Below are 21,519 nucleotides of genomic sequence, written 5' to 3'. Positions count from 1 at the left end.
ATAAAAAATCAGTGAAAGTTTTTTGCTTGGAACATTGAGGCGTCGTTGATGTTGCCAAGGAGTCTCAGGAAATGTTAAGCTATATAATTTTCTTACACTCCTCGGCAATGTCAACGACTCCTCAAAATAGTTTCTTCGAATCTCTCTGACTGATTGCTTCGTCGACAGATTGTTTCTTTTTCTCATCACAGATTTCCTGTATATTCCTTAACCGCCCTAACTTCATTATATATGGAAACTTGCCTTTTTGAATAAATAATCTTTATTTTTTTTAGGTAATTTTGGAACCGTTTCCATTTGTACTCCATATATATACAAAATTGTTTTTAGTATAATGTTGCAATCCTTCACTTGAGAAGCGTTTTCTTTTTTTTGTTCATCATCATACCTCCAAATACAAGCATCGGTAAGTATATTGCACCTCTGTTTTAACATTTGTATAGTTTATTATATATAACCACAAATAGAGTTTTTTGTATTATTTATGTTCTATTTATCTGTGTAACTGATATTTCAAGTGGTATCGACATCCAAATACAATCATCGGTAAGTATATTATATTGCACCTCTGTTTGACATTTGTATTTTTTATTATATATAACTAAAATTATAGTTATTTGTTTTTTATGTTCTATGTAACTGTGTTATTGATATTTCAAGTGGTATCGATATCATAAACAATAATCACTATTTAGAATTTTCATTATATATAACCACAATTATAGTTATTTGGTTTTTATGTTCTATTTAACCGTGTAATTAATATTTCAAGTGGTATCGATAGCATAAAACCTAATCACCATTTAGAATTTGGCTATATACATTTGTTATACAAATACTGATTCAACTGATTGAAGCAAAAATTATATTATATATTGTTATGAGATTTATATTTTTATTAATTAACTATTTATATAATTTTTTTAATTTTCTTATTATGTTTATTTTGATGTTATACAACTCATTCTTCAACTTATTCATTAATCCTTTTTTTGTTAATTATTTTTATTGAAATATATTAGATCTGATTTTTTTTTGTATCCTGTTTTTTTGCAGGTATTTAGTATGGGTGAACGTTCATCAAGGTATTATGTGTATATTTTTTATAGTTTCTAACAATCCCCTTTTCGTGTTATATTTTCTTAACATTCTATTATGTAATTCAGTTACAGAGGACCCTGTTTCTGTAGGGTAATGAATCGAGCAGACCAACTTATTCTGGTATACGAAAAAATATTACTTTAGTTATTTGTTTTATCTGTTTTTTCATATTTTTAAAAACATATCATTATTATTATGTCGTTTAAATCAATTGAAAATATTTATAATTCATTTTCCATTTCATTATATTATTAGTCCATTCCGGATGATGCGGCCTCCAAACTATGGGGTGTTGACAAAGGCCCTACTAATGTTATGATACACATTGAAGATGGTCGTGACTTTAATGTTTTTTTAAGCGCGTCTAAAGGGAAGTTATTTTTTTTTCATGGATGGTCCAATGTTGTTGAACACTTGGGTCTAACTCAGGGATGTTTGGTAGTATTTAATCCTTTAGATCATGCTACCTTTAAGTTAACAACTTATCAGAATGGTGTTAGTCGTGGGTCTTTCTGGACATATATGCTACCTCCATCATCCAATTTTTATGTAAGACAAATGTGATTTTATTTTTCCTTAAGTATTTAATTATAATTTATAAATCTATAGATACTAACCTTTTTTTTCATCCTACAGGTCATCCCTGAATGTATTTTCCCCAAGATTTACGATTTTTCGTCAAATGATGTAACCTCTACTGTGATGATCGACAACCAAACGTTTAACGTTTCCATTGTAACTATTGACGGCAAAGTCGGTTTTTCCGCTGGTATGGATGTAATTATTAGTATGTTTCAGTTGGATGTTGGTTGTTATTTCTTATTCACCAAAGGTTTTGGACACTTTTTCTATTTGAAAGTCTTTGGAAAAAACGGTGTTGAAATCACATATCCTAACCTAGATTTTCATGAGGTAAATTAAATATATGTACTTACTTCTATGTATTATAGATATCAGGATGTAATTCATTTTTTATATATTAATTTGCAGATTGAGGTTGCACCTATAGATGTTGATAATGAAGTTGAAGAACAAATACATGGTGGTGTTACTCGGTTTGTTCGTACGGCTGGTGAAGATTATTTTGTAAGTTTTGATATCATTTTCAAAACTGATATAACACATAAGTTTTATGTTATTTTATTTTATTTAATCGAGTTTTAATATTTTTTATTAATTTTATTTAAACACAGAGAATTCCTGATCACGTTTCACGCATGGCTAAGCTTCATGAAGAGTTAAAAGATTTGACCATAAATTTTTTGCATCTGGACCCGCCAATGCAGATTACTAATGGTACCAGACGTGAAAGAAGAACCAATGGTCGTGGTTATCGATACGCTTTAACCTCTTGGAAGAAGTTCATGAAAGCCGCTCAAATTAAGGTCCGTGACGAGGTTCACTTTTCTTTTGATGAAAATGAGCAGGTCTTGACTATTGACAGGGTTGTACCTTACGTTAACCGTAGTAATTAGATATATGACAATTAGGGCATGTTTTTGGCCTTTCAAGTTTCTTTGGTTATAACATTGGTTTTTGGACTTTAATTTCAAGTTTTTATGTATCTTCAATCTATTTCTTATTTTAACCACTGTAAGAAAATACTTAAAAGTATAATATATAATTTTAGTAATTTATATTCCCACTAAAACATTTTATCATAGATAAAACCACGATATTGAAACTACTTTTATGTAAAAAATTAATCTTATATATTCAGTATAACATTGCTGATTATTGTTTACAGCTAAATATGTAAAAAAAACAATATATAAACTAATAAACTAACTTTGCATATATGAAAAAAGTATTATGAACTTAGTATTATATCTTCAGCATATTACACTAATTTGTTACATTATAAACATTTTATAAACCTTCCAGAATAGTTTTCTTTATTATATATAATAATTGCAGAAAGACAGGTACTACATAGTAGGTTGCATATTTATAAATGTTTTCATTATTTCGAAATTTACTAATCATCAAATTTCCCTCCGTTCCTTGCAATTTCAAATTAATAACTATTGAAATTGTTAATATGCCCCATGTGTTTTTTATTCAGTGTAATCGTTTACAAATCTATAATAAGCCAAAAAAATATACAAATTTAGTATACGTAGTTATGGCCATTATATGGATATGTTCTTCAATGTGTGATATGTCATAGTTCAATGCTGTGTCTAAAACTGCTAAAGTTGTAGAATGTTCCATAGTTTCAAATTCAAATAAAGGTTATGAAGGAATTTAATATTGACAATCCGTATACTAAGTTGGTTAGTTACATTTCATTTTCTAATTTTTAAGACATATACCATATTTTTGGACATTTAGATTGATTGACTATATTTTTAGAAAATACCTTCATATTACATATTTCCATTTTCATCGTATATTATAATTGATTGTGTTCGATATTTTAAATTTTTATACTTTACAATGTTTACTTAATTAACTTTGCCTACCTATTATAAATATTCTTTAAACATTTCACATTTTAAGCAGTCTTATGTATTCATCATTTTTTCTATCATTTTTCATAATCTTTGGTAAGAATACCATTGACAGTTCTATACGATATTGATTTATAATTTATTACAATGTGTTAGTATATAGTGTTTTTTTTCTAAGCTTTACTTTGAATTTTATGCAGAAATGGAAGAAGGTGCAATCACATTGTTGAATAATTTGGACCTCAATGTTGATAACTATACCATAAAAATACGCATTGTTCGTTTGTGGACAAGAGCTGATTTCAATAACGCTAGAAAAGTGTATTGTTATGATATGATAGTCATGGACAGTGAGGTAAGTGTTCATATACGTATGTTATAATTTAGGTTTATATACTGTTAATTGTCAAAGTACGTATTATTTGTCTAACATAATGTTGTTGTTTGTCAGGGAACAAAAATGCAAGCTTTTGTCTTAGCTAAAAACGCTTCTGGATATCAACATCTTTTGGAAGAAAAGCGTTGTTTGACGATTAGAAATCCTTCATTGGGTGAGAATCGTCAGAAGGTCAAGTACGCTAAAGGTGGTTTGAAGATTAACCTTAATAACAACACCTTTGTTGAGGAATGCCACGAGGCTATTGGTTCTGAATGGGGTTTTGATTTTACTCCGTTTGATTCGGTTGTGGAGGATCCAACAGTTGACAACAAGTTTTTTAAAAGTCCAATTGGTATGATATACAATTAAAACTATATAACTAAACATAACACATTTTTACTTTGTTGACACTATTTAATTTTTATCCACAGATGTAATTGGTTTTGTGGTCAAAAGTTTTCCCTTCGAGATAGACACGGAAACTAATAATGGACAAAACTAGAAGAAAGTCACCTTTATGCTTGAAGACTTGAAGTATTTATTTATTTTTTCTTCACTTTTATTCTTTAATATATTTTTTTTATATTATGTATTCTGAACAGCTACTTTGTTTGTATTGATTTCAATAATGTTCAGCAATAAGCAGATCTTTGTGACACTTTGGGACGGTTATGCGGATCAAATAATGGAGTATGTGAGCAGCAATCGAGGTGAAAAAAATGTCGTCGTAATCATTCAGTTTGGGAAATACAGATTCTGGGGAGGTATCGTATTACTTCAAATATATTGTGTTTTTTTCTTTATGGTTACATTTTGCATAATTGTTTACATTTATTAAAATAAATGTATACATCTGTTCGGGTCATTTGTCTGTTTCAAATTTGTATACTGTCACCCGAGTCTTAATTAACAGTGATATTGATGAGGTTGCTGACTTTAAACAAAGGTTCACTATCCTAATAATTTTTTTTAAATTTCCTATGCATTTCTGTGAGTCTAAATTATTAAATTTTATTTTTTTACTAGATTTATCGAGAAACTTTCTCCCGAAATGTCTTCCAGTTATTCTGGCCTAAGTTCTTCTGTTGCGAAGTCTGCCACTGAAGAGTTCCTTTCTGACCTCACCTTTTTTCCCATTGGGTCGTTAACCTCAATAGATACGGTAACACGGATAACAGATAGTTTTTATATGTTTTACACTATCAATTTTTTTAATACATTATATATATCTTAAACACAGACGAGGTTTGTTGTCATTGTTGGCACTATCAAGAGTTTTGCATCGAACAATGAGTGGTTTTACAACGCGTGCACAAACTGCAACAAAAAGGTTTCAACCGTTACTGTTGTTAAAGAAAAGCAGGATGGTACTGATGGTTCTGAAGAGGTTACTGTCTTAGAATGCAAGACTGATATTTGTAATACAAGGACCGTTACATCAATTCCACGGTAAATATATACCATTTTTTGTTTTTTTTTGTCAAAATAAGTTAATCTCATTTATATTTTTTTGCAGAATTAGGCTTTATATACGTGTCCAAGATTGCACTGGTATTGTGAGTCTAACATTGTTTGAGCGTGAGGTGACAAAGCTTTTGAAGGTTAATGCTAATCAGCTTTTAGACAACAACATTGAAGTATGTAGTAAATAATTCATTTTATCATATTTATTTTTATTTTAAAAATATTAATTATATTTTATTTTTCAACAGTTAGCAAACGAAGGAAGCTTTCCAAAGGAGCTAAATTCATTACTCAATATGAAGTTTGCCTTCAAGATTGCTGTTTCTTCTTTTAACATCAGCAAGAAGTCTGATGGATACTCAGTCTCCAAGATGACTGATAACCCGGTTGTTTTGTCCGAGCTGGATAAACATTTTGACACTATTCAGGTATATTTATTCCAATTCACCCTTATACTATTATTACACTCTTCCAACAATGTTTAACTACTAATTAATATCATATATTGTTTTAACTTAAAAAAATTTACAAAATCAGCCTATTGATGAGGAAGCCGTCGATGTCGAACCATCAGATTCAAATCGTAATGATGATTTGCCTGTTAAGGTTTAGTATCGTTTACCTTATCTATTATTCAACTTTAACTCATTATATGTTAATTGTATGATTATAACTCATACCTATTTATTTATTTTATTTAACTAGGATTCTATATCCCAAACGGGAGACAATGTAACCCCTTGCTCAAATGTGTTTAAAGTTGGCTTTACAACATCGTTGGATCAGAAGGATGCTGACTTTGATACGAGCAGCGAGCGTGACTTGAAGCGCAATTTGGAAACCGTGTATGACGTGGATGATGTATCTTCGCAGTCTTCTTCGAAGTCGCGTAAAGATGGTGGTGTGGATGCAGTTCTTCTAATTCCAAAGAAAGAAAAGTAGTCACCTATATTTCGAACATTTGATTAAATCGGCTGTTTTTTTCTTAAGTATTTGGATATTTATGTTTATTTTGACAATGGTTATAACTGTGTGGTTGATTTTTATGAACATGGTTGTTTTATTGTTTAGTTGTTTGTTATGTATATCAATTGTTATTTTGCTAATTTATTTTTCTAATCCCGTTTTTTGTTTCTTATACATATGACATCATTATTCTTTTTTGGTGTATAACATTTTAATAATATGTCGTTTGAGTATTGATATTATTATTTAAAATATAAGAGCTAATATGATTTTGTGTAACATAACTTAATTTAATAACCTATGATTTAATACTTACGTATGTATTAATTGGTATTTAGAAAAAATTACATAGTAATAAGATAACAACTTTTTACGTTATTTAAATATTAAAAAAAAATAATCCCTTCTTTAAATAATGAATCTTACTTAAAATATAGTACCCAATATGATATTTCGTTAATTTGGCAAACTTAGATATATTTTTTTATTATATAAAATTTTAATATTATTTGTTATTTTATTTAAATATAACGTAAAATTTTATTATTGGTTGATATTTGAATTAAATTTTATTATACATGTAATGTAATGTATTTAAGGAATTTATTTAATACATTATAAATTTTTTAATATACACTTACCATAAATTATTTCTAATACTTTACTTATTTGTGTTATCTTCCTTTTTCATATCTTTAAAAACATATAATTATTATTCTATTCTATTATGTAATGTAAAAGGTTGTTGTGGTAATTATAGATTAAATCAATTTTATTTTTGTCAGAAATCAAACTATAGGGGATGTATATGTAAATTTCAATATGGCGGTTCTAAATAAGGACTTTGTCCTTACCATACTCTACCATCAAATCATCCTTCATATCACTCTTATCATCCCTAGGAGAACTCAAATTGGCACCGGATTTTATCATCGGATTATCACCGGAATCATCATTCATTTAGGTTTCCGGCAACCGAAACTAGGGTTTCTAATCTTCACTTAAAGGTAACAACATTTATGTTCCTGTGATCGGTCATAAACTTTACTTTTAATCTTTTATATCTTTGATTTTATACCACTTCATTGATGTACTTCTAAGGTTAACCATTAATATTGTTGTTTTTTGTAAGATTGAGTCTTTAATTGTTTAATATATACTGTTGTAGTTTAGTTTTGTTATGCTATGTTCAAAAGTTGTTTATATATCGGATTATCGCCGGAATCATCAGACATAATGGTTTCCGGCAACCGAAACTAGGGTTTCTAATCTTCACTTAAAGGTAACAACATTTATGTTCCTGTGATCGGTCATAAACTTTACTTTAAATCTTTTCCATCTTTGATTTTATACCACTTCATTGATGTATTTCTAAAGTTAACCATTAATATTGTTGTTTTTTGTAAGATTGAGTCTTTATTTGTTTGAAATATACTGTTGTAGTTTAGTTTTCTTTATGCTATCTTCAAAAGGTGTTTATATACCCATCCAATAGTTTTCATAAACGTTTGTTCATGAAGAAGTATGTAATCATTTACTTAAATTTTGATAGATACTGGTATTAAAAATTTAAATTGCTGATGCACTAAATTTATTTATAATATTGTATCTATATTCATATAAAATTATAATTTGTTAATCATATAAATTTGAGTTTTTAATTATTTTAGTCGTCATTTTTTGTAGTCCAAGCAGTGTTATGTATATATTGTTTTTTTGTTGTATACTGTATATATTAGTGTTTGCTAAACTACGAGAATTTGAAAATAAATTATTGTTGCAGGTATCAAAATGTATACTTCATTTGTAAAGTATCTTCTAAACCCATCCTCATTGAGTATAGTAAGTAATCTTTATGTAATCTATAATTCCGCTGTTATACTAATATATTTTTTAAGTTATTTTTTAAACTTATAATACTAAATATAGTTAATATTAATATTAATATATATACAGGATGTCCCTATCAGCTTTGTTAATCAATTCTACGGAGAGGATTGGGCCGATAGGAAGATGCGTATATATCACTCAAGTGGGAAAATTTGGGTCTTAATGTTGAAACGATTAAAACGTATGCCAGTCTTAACTGACGGCTGGGGAGAAGTTGTTTCAGATCTCAAACTTCAGAAAGATTGTCTTCTGTCATTTCGTCCCATGAACCATTTTGGTCTCTATCTTTCATCTTATGTTAATGGCGTATGTGAGCAATCTTATTTCACAATTAATCGTCATCTAACATTGGGTTATATGGTACGTAATTTCATTAAGTTTTCCTTAAACTTTATATTTAGCATGTATTTCTTTTTTAATAATATAACCTACATAGTCAACATTCAATTTGTTATGCTTCATATTAAGTAGATGATTGAAGAATCTTTTGTCCAACAATGTTTTGGAGATGATGGAATGGCTGGCTCATATGAGGTTAATTATAAGGGTTCTCCGTGGACGGTGTCAACAAGTAAGGTTAATTCAAACTATGTATTCTCAGAAGGTTGGACTCAACTTTGCAACGATCTTGGCGTTCAAGAAGATGATTTATTGGTTTTTGAAAAACTTAATGATGTTATGTTTGATTTAACGGTGTATCGAGAAGAGGTTGAGATAAGGTTGAGCAAGAAGGTTGAATCTGATGATGATGATGATGATGTAATTCAGATATCTAGGGCTGATTACGATAAAGCGCTTTTGGAGGTTCGAATCTGTTAGGTATTATACTTTGTATCCATTTTTACTCTTCTATTAATTTTTTTTTAATATGATTTTTTCAGGACATAGAGGTAGATGATAACCAGCCCACATCTGTTAAAAGTACATCAGTAACAGTCCCGACAAGTACACCGAAGAAGGTTCATGTTAAAGAGACGTTGAAAGTAGGTGATGGCTTACATTTCACGACAAGACAAGATGTAAGTTTACAGACTCTATTATATTGTTATATTAATTTATTTATGACAATTGCCTATTATAACTCAATTATTTGAATTCAACCTACAATTAACCCATACGAACATTATTACTGATACTAAACCAATGGTTGCATTTATATTATTACTTTTATACTTTTTTTGTTTGTTTATTTGTACAAATACATAGTTTAATCAATTTGCCTTATCAGTAACACCATGGAATAGTTTCAAATATCATAATAGTTGTATTCGAGTTTTTTGGAACTTCATTGTTTATTTCTTTGGTTTACAAGTCAAATATTTATTAAATAAACATGACAATGTACAATTAATTTAACATCTTTATTACGTCTGAAAAATAACCTCCAACTTTATTAGATCAATTAGAAGGTGAGTCTTGGATGTATATTTTCCTTTTTTTTTTAAGATTAGTACATTTTTTATATGTAATTTGCTGCTGACAGATTTTTGCTTTAAATTTTAAAAACATAAATGAATGAAAAAAATTTCATGTTCTAACTCTATTATTTCATAACAGGTCAAAGGAAAGGGAAAAGGTAAGCTTTCTGTCAACCGATCCGTCAAAGTTGATAATTTCAACCAACAATGCAAAGGCCGAAAACGTTATACAACATCTGATCAAACTGTCAAGGTATTAAATAATTTATGTATTTTATATTAAGTGTACTAATATCCGTTTGTATTGTACATTATTTTCCTTATAAAAGGCAAAGAAATGCTTAACTGTTGATAAAAATGTGTAGCATCCAAAGAAGGGTTCAACGAAGGCAAACAAAGTTTCCCGTATCGGCATTCATCCAGAATATTTCGACTTTAGCCGTAAAGCTGAATATAGGCTGGTACTTTTTCTTTTATACCTGATCAACCATTAAAACTTTTATTATTGTTTATATTTGCTTATAGTTTTTATTCTTTCAACGCATTAAGCGGCTTCCGGTGGAGGTTGTTAATAGAGCCGGCCTGTCTGATAGATTGCAACCTATATCTGTCCAGAACTTGAATGGTGATGTTGAAGTTTATGACACAAAGACAGAGTTAAACCGTTGTACGTTACGTTACGTTGTGGATGGATGGAGGAAATTTATGGATGATAACCAGTTGCAGTTTGGACACATGTTGCATTTCACATTTGTAACTTCACAGAGGAAGATTGTGTTGAACGGTGTAACTTCAATCTAATGAAGACTGCTATAAAGTGTGTTTAAAACAGCTATGGTTTGGTTAGTTGTTTGTTAGTCTTTTGAATGGATTTTTTTTGTTGGTTGTGGTTATGAACATGAAAAATTTGCGTCGTTTCCCATGGTTCACTTTATTTAGATCTTTTGTAATGATACTAATATGACTTATTTTGTAATAGTTTTTAGATTTTGTTAGTGTTTTATATGTCTATTATAGTAAGTAATTACAATCTTCATATTTACACAGTTCATATCTTTTATTTATTTTGAAAGATGTTATAAATCTCAATTTCCTAAAAAAATTTTTAATATATGGCAATCAATTTCATTTATGGAAACATAATCATAACAATTTAAAAACTTCTAAAATTAACGTATTACATGAATATATTTCCAATTTTTTATATTCTATCTCTATCTCTATATATTATTAAAGACTTCTTCCAATTTGTGATTTCTATATCCCCCTTTCATTTCGTATTGGATGATTCAATAAGAATTGATCAAAACACTCATTTTCCCTTGATTATTTCAACCTCGGTATTCAACATTTCAACTTGGTTAGTTTGTTCAGTTTGTATTTTTGTCTATTGTTATTTAATCATTTAGCATATTATTTGTATATGTAAGTATTTTTGTTAAATTGTTTATATGAATCTTTATTTACGATTGATTGATTAAATATTACTTAACATGTGTTTCAACATACCAACTATGTAATTTAACAATTCTTTTTCTAAATTCATAGCAATGCCTAAACGACCAAAAATTGTCTCCGTATACAATAACGTTGATAAAGAAAACACTCAGCATGGTAAGTTATTTAAAGTTTTACAGTTTTTTTACCTTCTTAGTTCTTTGAGTATATAGATAGAGATGTATATTTTTTTTATACGCAGTTCACCGGAATGAAAACACATCCTCCGACATTGTTAACGGTATAGCACTAATTATTTTATTGTCCATTTATATTATTTTAGACCTTCTTACTTAGTTCACTATTACGCTAGAATTTTTTATTAATTCTTCAATTTTTTTTTTGTGTCTCTTAAAAGTTCGACGAGGCAGAAGACCTTTATCAAGCATAACGAATGGTATTATTTTATGTATATATTTTTTTTAACAAAATGAGACTTATTTTTTCCTTATCTACAACTAACTATTTTGATTTGTTATTGTTTGTTCATTATAATTTTTTCAATTTGTCTACGATTTTATAATAGTTGTCCTCCCAATTGTTACTCGAGACGAGGCATCTCATAGAAGAAAATTAAGAAAATTAATCTTGGATAATAAGAAATCAAATGTGGGAACTACATCGTCATCCCTCAATATTGATTCCACTAATATTAATTCCACTTCCACTCCGTGTGTTACATCTGATAACATAGTCAACAAAATTGGTTTTCACAATTTTGAATCCACTCCTGAGGTGACTAATAATGTTAATTCAAGTCTTTCAAGTATTGTAACAAGTAAGTATTTCTTTTTCTTAATGTTTATATATTTGGGAATATGTTCTTATTGTTTTGCATCGATATTTTTAATATGTTTTTTGTCAATTGTAGCAGGTAACAATATTTGTAGTACCAGCAATCGTACAACGACAAAAAACAATATTGGGAATAATATTTCAACTGGCATCACATCAACCACCTGCACATCATCATTGAACCGTAATTTGCAAAGGCTATCATCTGGCAAACGTAAGTTGGTATCCAAAGCACGTATTTCGTCTCCTATACCAATGATCGACTTGACCACAGATGAAACCGTAGTACGAGATCCTTATAAAGGTGTTTCTACAGGTTAGGTTTGTTCATAAGTACTGCTACATATTGTAAAAATAATAAGTCTTAAATATGTATATCTTATTATTGTAATGAATGTTGTATATATAACTATAATGTTGTATGTTTTAACAGATTATTTAGATCACGGTGATCAAGTTATTACTTGTGAAGTTTGTTATGCAAAGTTATGGGACGCAGAGAAAGGAAGCGGAAGAAAAGAGGGTGGCAAAATATGTCATATGTTATGTTGTGGTTATGCCAAAGTTGTGTTACCGGATTACAAAACCGCGACACCTTATTATAAAAGTCTATTCATGTCAAATGACAATGAAAGCAAGCACTTTTTGAAGAACATTCGACGATACAATTCTATGTTCGCGTTTACCTCAATGGGTGGTAAGGTTGACCAAACCGTGAATACTGGTAATGCTCCTTTTTGCTACAGAATTAGTGGTGAAAATTACCATTCTATTGGTAGTCTTGTGCCACCAAACGGAGTGAAGCCTAAATTTTGTCAGTTATACATATACGATACTGAAAATGAGTTGGCAAACAGGCAATCAGTTTTTAGGTACCATTCATGAACTTATTTTATTAATAACATTTATTTTAAGTGTATATTTACTTAATATTTCAATTTCATGAAACAGGACTTCAGACAATGCTTCCTCATCATCCACTTCAGATGAAACCGATAATAAGCTGATACAACAAATCAAAGCAATGTTTGATGCCGAAAATGTGCTTGTGAAAATTTATAGGATGGTTAGAGATTGCTTCCAACAAAATCCTTATACCACTTTAAAGCTTCGCCTTATTGGCAAAAGAGAACAAGATGGTCGGACTTATAACTTACCTACTTCCTCAGAGGTTGCTGCTCTTATTGTTGGAGATATCGATAACGCACTTGAGAAAAGAGATATCGTTGTCGAGACACAAACAGGTTCATTAAAAAGAATAAGTGAATTGCATTCATCCTATCTTGCACTTCAGTATCCTATTTTGTTCCCATATGGAGACGACGGTTACAGAATTGACATACCACATAGGGGTGTCATTGATGTTACTAACAAGAAACGTCCGAATTGTACAATGAGAGAGTTTTTTGCGTATCGTGTACAAGATCGTAGTAACCAGTTTTCATTGATTCTAAATTCTCGACGCTTATTCCAACAGTTTTTGGTTGATGCTTATACGATGATTGAGAGCGAGCGACTTAACTTTATAAGATTTCAGCAACAAGATCTCAGGTCTGATACATATGAGAATATCCGGAAACTAAGATATAATGGCCAACAAGATTTGTCTAAGGTTGGAAAACGTATTTTCCTTCCATCTTCCTTTACAGGCGGGTCACGATATATGATGCAAAACTATCTTGACGCAATGGCAATTTGTAAATGGTATGGTTATCCAGACTTTTTTATAACCATTACCTGCAATCCCAAATGGCCGGAGGTTCAAAGGTTTCTTAAGGACACAAATCTTAATCCGGAGGATAGGCCTGATATTTTATCTCGAATTTTTAAAATAAAGCTGGATGCCATTTGTAAAGATTTGAAAGACCGTGATTTGTTTGGAAAAGCTTCTGCTGGTATGTTTATAAATTTACTTTTTAAAAATAACCTTAATTATATTTACAAGGTTTTTTTTTTTTTTGTAGTTGTTTACACTATTGAGTTTCAGAAGCGAGGATTGCCTCATGCACATATGTGCTTATTCATGGAGAATGATTACAAACTTCCAACTGTAGACCATGTTGATCAGTTTATTTCTGCAGAAATCCCTGATTTAAACCAAGACCCGGAACTATATACGCTTGTGAAAGACCATATGATTCACGGTCCATGTGGTAATGCTAGAATGAGCTCTCCATGTATGGTTGATAGAAAATGTTCAAAAGGTTTTCCCAAGAAATTTCAAGATCACTCAACCTTGGATTCTAACGGATTTCCCTTATACAGAAGAAGAGATGACGGTTCCTTCGTTTTAAAAAATAAAATTCAGTTAGACAATAGAAGTGTTGTACCTTATAACAAAAAGCTTTTGAAAAGATATCAGGCGCATATAAACGTTGAATGGTGCAACCAAGCGGCGTCAATAAAGTATTTGTTCAAGTATATTAATAAAGGTCCTGATAGAGCAACAGTTGCTGTGGTTCCGAGCAACAATGTAAACGAACAAGCAGAAAATGATGAAATTAAAGAGTATTATGACTGTAGGTATATATCTGCGTGTGAAGCGTCTTGGAGGATTTTTTCTAATGAAGTTAATTATAGGAGTCCTTCTGTTATGCGTCTTCCTTTCCATCTTCCTGGACAACAAACAGTTTGTTTCGGTCCTGATGAAGATATTAATCAAGTGCTAAACAAACCATCTGTGAACTCATCAATGTTTTTAGCTTGGATGCAACGTAATCAAGATCCTAACGACCATGTTGCACGTACACTAACATACGTACAGTTTCCGCGTTTTTATGTTTGGAAGCTTGACAAGCGTATATGGGTTCCGAGAATAAAAGGAAAAACAATTGGAAGAATTCATTCCGTTTCTCCTTCTACCGGTGAAGCGTACTATTTAAGAATTCTTCTTAACAAAGTTAAAGGACCAACATCGTTTGATGATATTAAAACAGTTAATGGTCGAGTGTACGATACTTTTAGAGATGCTTGCTATGCGCTTGGTTTGTTGGATGACGACTCTGAGTATATTGAGGCCATCAAAGAAGCAAATATATCAGGTAGTGCAGGTTATATTCGCAATTTATTCGCCACCATGTTACTGTCAAGCACATTATCTAGACCTGAAGTTGTCTGGGAAAGCACATGGAAGTATATGACAGATGATTTTCTGTACAGATTCTCAAAGTATCATCGTGTTTCAGGTAAAATTATAAATTTCATATTATTGTTTTTTGACAGTTACAAAAAATTTACCATTAAATTTATATGTGGTTTTGATTTTTCACAGGTTTATCAATTCCTGATGAGCAACTAAAGAACTACGTTTTATGCGAAATAGAGAAGTTTTTAACTCGGAATAATTCATCGCTTCGGAGATTTTTATCAATGCCTTACCCGGATACTTCATCTTTAGATAACTTTCGCTGCCGATTGATTAACGAAGAGCTTGCTTATGACAGAACAGAGTTACAAAATGTTTATCAAGGTCAGGTGAATTTGTTAACGGATGAACAACGTGCAGTATATGAAGAAATTATGAACGCAGTTCATGGAGACAATGGAGGAGTATTTTTTGTTTACGGTTATGGCGGGACCGGTAAAACGTTTTTATGGAAAACATTATCTGCTGCAATTAGGTCAAAAGGTCAGATTGTATTAAACGTTGCATCTAGCGGAATTGCATCATTGCTGTTGGAGGGAGGAAGAACGGCTCATTCTAGGTTTCATATACCTTTGAATCTTAATGAGGATTCCGTTTGTCATATAAAACCAGACGATGATGTAGCTAAATTACTACAGCAGACCAAACTCATTATATGGGATGAAGCTCCTATGGTTCATAAACATGCATTTGAGGCTTTGGATAGAACTATGCATGACATTTTCAATATATCTAATCCATCCAGGTCTGATGTTTTATTTGGAGGGAAGGTGATTGTATTTGGTGGTGATTTTAGGCAAATACTACCTGTTGTTCCAAACGGTGGACGTCAAGAAATTGTGAATGCCTCATTATGTTCTTCTTATCTGTGGAGTAAGTGTAAGTTGTTGACGTTATCTAGAAACATGAGGTTAACTGTTGGAAGACCATCATCTGAAGTTGAAGAGATTAGTAATTTTGCAAAATGGTTGTTGGACGTTGGCGAGGGAAATGTTGGTGGTTCCAATGATGGAGAAGCAATAATTGAAATACCACCTGAGCTTTTAATTGATAGCATATCTGATCCAATTTCTAGCCTGATTGATTTTGTTTATCCGTCAATCTTGGATAATTACAATGATCCTAATTACTTTAGTACAAGAGCTATACTTGCACCTAAGAATGAGGTTGTTCACGAGATTAACGACAGATTGTTGGCAGTTTTCCCTGGTGAAGAAAAAGAGTATCTTAGTTCTGACAGTCTATGCCCTACTGAAGATGGCAATGTTGATCAGCAAAATATATATTCTCCTGACGTGCTCAATGGTCTCAAAGTGTCTGGTTTACCAAATCATAGGTTAGTGCTTAAAGTTGGCGTTCCAGTAATGTTGTTGCGAAATATTGACCAACGAAATGGTTTGTGTAACGGTACAAGGTTAAAGGTCACAAAACTTTACAGCCGTGTTATTGAAGCTGAGATAATTTCTGGTGGTAATATTGGTTCTCGGACATTCATACCTAGAATCAATTTGGTACCTTCGGACCGAAAGATTCCTTTTGCATTTCAAAGGAGGCAATTTCCAATAACTGTATGTTTTGCAATGACGATTAACAAAAGCCAGGGACAGTCGCTATCTAAGGTTGGGTTGTACCTAAGACAACCAGTTTTCACACATGGTCAATTGTACGTAGCTTTATCCAGGGTTACAAGACGAGATGGAATCAAGTTACTAATACTTGACAATGATGGCAGGCCTACAAATAAAACAACCAATGTCGTATATAAAGAGATATTCAATGGATTGTGACTTTTATATTTTTGTCCTTTTTTTTCTTTACGTTATTTGTATCATTTTTTATTATATGCGAAGAAACTTATAACGAAGTATTTACGCATTAAAGTATAGTCACATTCTTATGTAGTATTGAATCAACAGTTATTTCTGGTAATAATATTGGTACATGATCTTTTATTCCAAGGATCCATATTTCTCCGTCCGACAAACTAATTACTTTCAAATTATATAATGTAACCGATTCAGATATAAACAACAATAACTTATTATGTTAATATATATACATACACATACTAATCAACAACCTTTTATAGATGATACCAACATTACTTACATTCCAAAATATGGTTTTTTTCAAGATATATAACTAATTGTCTTTAAGGTTAACCACTAGCTGCATGTCCATAATAAAAGTAAACATACCATCATAACCACTCATTACATGTCCAAAACAAAAGTAAACATAACATAAGTAGCATAATATAGTCCTGAATTCGAGTACACAAAATACCTTCTTCATTAGCTTAAACATTTACCTTTCAACCTGCTTTAACTTGATCCACGTCTGATAAGATCAGCAGATTTCCTGTGCTTATGAATTTGAAATGCATTTTGTCACCCAGACGAAGCCCATTCTCTTTCATGAACATTGGCCAACCTTCGATTGCATACCTCACATCATCTCCGTTCTTTTGGCGCCTAACATTCATATCCACTGTTTTTCCCTTCATGTTCCTCACTTTTAACACGTGCACTTTGTTTTTTAATCCGCCAACTCTTACAACATTAGCAGGCAATCTCTGCATGAATATGATAATTAACAATTAAACCAGCCTTATGAATGTAATAGTATTACCGTTTATCAATTATTGTTGAAAAAACATACCATTCTGTTACCTCCCTTTTGTGTAAATTCACAGTAACCATCTTTATCAACAGAATTCTTCCTTGCAACACGTTTTGGTGCAACATCTAATATCTTCAATTTACTGCCTGATATCTTTCTAATATCTTTTTCCTAATTATTACAGACACACATAATGTTTATAATAAAATATGTAATATATATTTTAATCTCTTTGAGTTCATCATAAATAAATGTTGTTATACGTACCAACCGACTGCGTTTTCTTTTTCCAACTGTTGAAACGGATTGCATTTCCACTTCTGTTCCGCATCTCAGCGCCTTACCTTCGTCTGCCTTACAATATCCCTCAATATGTTTTCCTTTTTTCTTAACCTGTTTACACAATTTCTTATTTTAGACATCAATAACCAAGAAGTAAAAAATAAAATTCTTACATTTTTTTTTGGCAGTTTGTTTATCTCTTCTCTTATCACACTGGACGTTTCCCCCTTCGAGACTTCTTCTCCACCAACGTTCTTACTCCCCTCATCTTTGTAACCACTTTCATTCATCTATTTATCATACAATTATACTTAGTAAAATCCCAAAAGCTAATTACAATTTATATTTATCTACATAAATGGATGCTTATTACCTCACACCTAAACAGATCAACTGAATCATCGTCTTCACATAATGTCTGTCATACAATAACATACGTAAGTAAGTCGGATTTTTTACTAAACTCTTATAATTTAGTTTAAAATACTTACAAAGTCAACGTTTTTGTAGTATGTGTCTTTAGGTATCTCCAGCACAGATTCATCAACACTTTCTTCTTTGACGTTCACATCTAACTCAACTCCTCTACGATATATCTTTATCTCAAATGTTGCGTTGTCAGTTTTCGTGAACAACAGTAAATCATCCTCTTCTATTCCAAGATCATGAAATAACTTTGGACAACCTTTTGTAAGAACATAGTTATCATTTATTTTTTCCGTCTCAACTTTCCAACTATGACCTGCTGCATTTATGTGGTAACAGTCTTTCACTGGTTCGTACGAGAAACATTTTGTGACATAAGCTTCTGGAAGCACCTGAAAAGTAATGTAACAGTTTATTGATATATATTTATGTAAATCATCTATATTTCAAGTATGACAATATAAAAAATCATTAAGAAATAATAGTATACTTACTATTATCTTTAAAACGTTGTAATGATTGAATGTTACAAAAGATTCACCACTTATGTTTTCAACGAAGCAACTGATTTCCATACTTTTGTCATCCATTATCCTTAATCGCAATATCGTCCTCTTTGTCAATTCAAGATCCCTTACTAAATTACTCCATCCGTCGGTTATAACAGATTCCCCACTTACACTTCTTAAGGAAACTGGCCAACTTCTACGACTTTCATGATTTATGATTATTTTTTTCCTTTGCCAATATACTCCGTATACATTCTTAACAAAATCAATTGGCAGCACCTGCGGATAAAGTTAGTCATTACATAATTTGTAATACAGGTTATATATAATATTTTGTAATCTTTATACATACAAGTTTTAATGACGATGGCTCTTCTAAGATTGCAATGCATGAGGGACTCATTTTTTAAACCTGCATTATACCAACATATGGTATAAACATTTAGTGTTGAACTTCAATGGATACATATATGTTCATATCAATAAGAAAATTATATTTTAAACAGATGTTCACAAACATTTTCCTGATACAATTAATATATACAATATACCTATAAACAACACTAAAGCAAATTTTCTTCATCATTACATTTATATAGATTATTAGAAATAAATAAATGAGTCAATTATTTTTTTCCAAAAATTATCATTTTACAGTGTTCAAGATGAGTTAAATATAATCTTACTTTTAATACAATTCAACAAAAAAAATCTGGATCATAAACTTTAGATTATAATCATATCTATTCAATCATCCAAATCCCACTCTTAATAAACATTTTGTCTTCATAACAATATCATCAAAATCTATCAACCAAATCAAAGTATTAACCGAAATTACATACACTCAAGCACATGCAATACATATACTCCTTCTTAAACACAGATATCATACAGAACTTTTGAATTAATAAAAACCTAACTCTGATTTCACGTATAATTCTTAAATAATCGTTGGAAATAAACACAATTCGTGAGTTGTTTGTAATACTGATGATAATTTTAGTTTGTAAATGAAATTAACAACGTTCTTACAACTGATCGGAGATGAAGTCGGAAGTTACCTTTACTAATTTTTGAACCTCCGGTGATGTTTCTTGAAGATTGTGAAGAAGGTAAGCATATTTGCAGAAGTTGATATGATATCTTTGTAATGATGATTTTTTACTTAAATGTTATTCTTATTTGTATTTTTCATTAAATCTTTAATAATATAACATTCAATTGGACGGTAATTTATGGTAACAAATATTTACTTTTATAAATTTTACTCAAACTTTTTAAATAGACATTGTTTTGTTTATTTTAGGATATAATTTTGTATTAGTTGTTTAATATTTTTACAAGTAATTGTAAATCTGTTTATAAATATAGTAATGTACAACTGATTGTTTTTTTAATTGGTCTAAAACGTACAACTGATTGTTTTTTTAATTGGTCTAAAACGTATTCGAAGTTATTTGTTACGAAACTCCAGCAACCATAAGTGTTAGAGTAACAGGTTTTAAATTTATATTGACCATCCGAAAATCATATCTCATACATACACATCATCGATCCACTTTTTTTACATTTGTTGTACGAATAAATTTTTTAATATATTTTAAATTCAAATTGATATGATAACAACGTTCATTGTTTTGAAAATGTAAGAAACATATCATTGTTCAACACCGCAACATTCGCGTGTATTATCAATAGGCATCATTGATCTTAATATTCTCTGGTACTAACTTTACGTTTATTTAAATTAAAATACATCATAATATTCGAACGAAGCTGTAACAAAGTATTTACGTGTGAAAATTTAATTTATTTTTTTTTAGCCACCCGTGTATTACACGGGTACTTAGACTAGTTATTATTAATAGAAAGTATTCATGAATATTAAGAGTTTCGTATGTATTCCTCCACGTAGAACCACTTTGCTTTCATTTTTTATTTAATGATTCAAAATTCAATTTTATTATTTGTCCATTTAAACATCAAGTAAACAAATAAATTTTTATATTTGCACTATTAGCTACACTTTTAAAATAACTATTTGATATGATCAATTGTTTTTAAGTAATTTACCAATCACATAAACTTTTGATTTACAAAATAAATATGTGATATTTTTTGTTGTAAACTAACCTATTTTTATAAATTTTTCTACGTACGTCTTATACAATTTGAACTTTCTATCTCTAGAATAGAAAGAATGCATCTTACCACAATATCATTTCCCTTATGGACAACTTTAAAAGTTGTTTAGTTCTACTAAACAAAGACCTGTGAGTCATTCATAATTCTAGATATTCATAATTCTAGATATATGAAATATAAGAGTTAACACATAAGCATAACTTTTCATCATCATTTGCATTTATTATTTTAATTCCTTTTATATCACCCATAAAAACTAAATAAAAAACGTGTATGTGAATCATGTGATCAACAAGGGATGAAATTCAAATAGTTGAATTCTGTTGAGTCTTGATATAAGTTGATATGATAATGAAAAGACATCGTATACATCATTAAATTGTTTTGAACAATATTTTGAAAATGAAATTGGTTGCTGACAAAA

At 30.3% G+C, this 21,519-nt stretch overlaps 1 protein-coding gene across 1 annotated transcript; it reads left to right on the top strand.

Moving 5' to 3' along the window:
- The first annotated feature begins 11,221 nt into the window (after positions 1 to 11,221).
- Positions 11,222 to 16,895, top strand: LOC110882745. Its single transcript, XM_022130689.1, has 8 exons — positions 11,222 to 11,285; positions 11,695 to 11,946; positions 12,043 to 12,279; positions 12,397 to 12,820; positions 12,915 to 13,858; positions 13,928 to 15,148; positions 15,235 to 16,136; positions 16,239 to 16,895. The coding sequence occupies exons 1-8, from the start codon at positions 11,222 to 11,224 to the stop codon at positions 16,893 to 16,895; spliced, it is 4,701 nt and encodes a 1,566-aa protein (XP_021986381.1).
- Positions 16,896 to 21,519: the final 4,624 nt, after the last annotated feature.

The sequence above is a fragment of the Helianthus annuus genome, chromosome 10, assembly GCF_002127325.2.
Source record: "Helianthus annuus cultivar XRQ/B chromosome 10, HanXRQr2.0-SUNRISE, whole genome shotgun sequence".
NCBI classification, from domain to species: Eukaryota; Viridiplantae; Streptophyta; class Magnoliopsida; order Asterales; family Asteraceae; genus Helianthus; species Helianthus annuus.
This window is presented reverse-complemented; position numbering and strand designations above follow the sequence as displayed.

Coding starts and splice junctions, on each gene's coding strand:
- LOC110882745 (XM_022130689.1), top strand. CDS start 11,222: ATGCCTAAACGACCAAAAATTGTCTCCGTATACAATAACGTTGATAAA. Junction 13,859..13,927: donor GTTTGGAAAAGCTTCTGCTG/GTATGTTTATAA, acceptor TTTTTTTTGTAG/TTGTTTACACTATTGAGTTT. Junction 16,137..16,238: donor ATGGAGAAGCAATAATTGAA/ATACCACCTGAG, acceptor GATCCTAATTAC/TTTAGTACAAGAGCTATACT.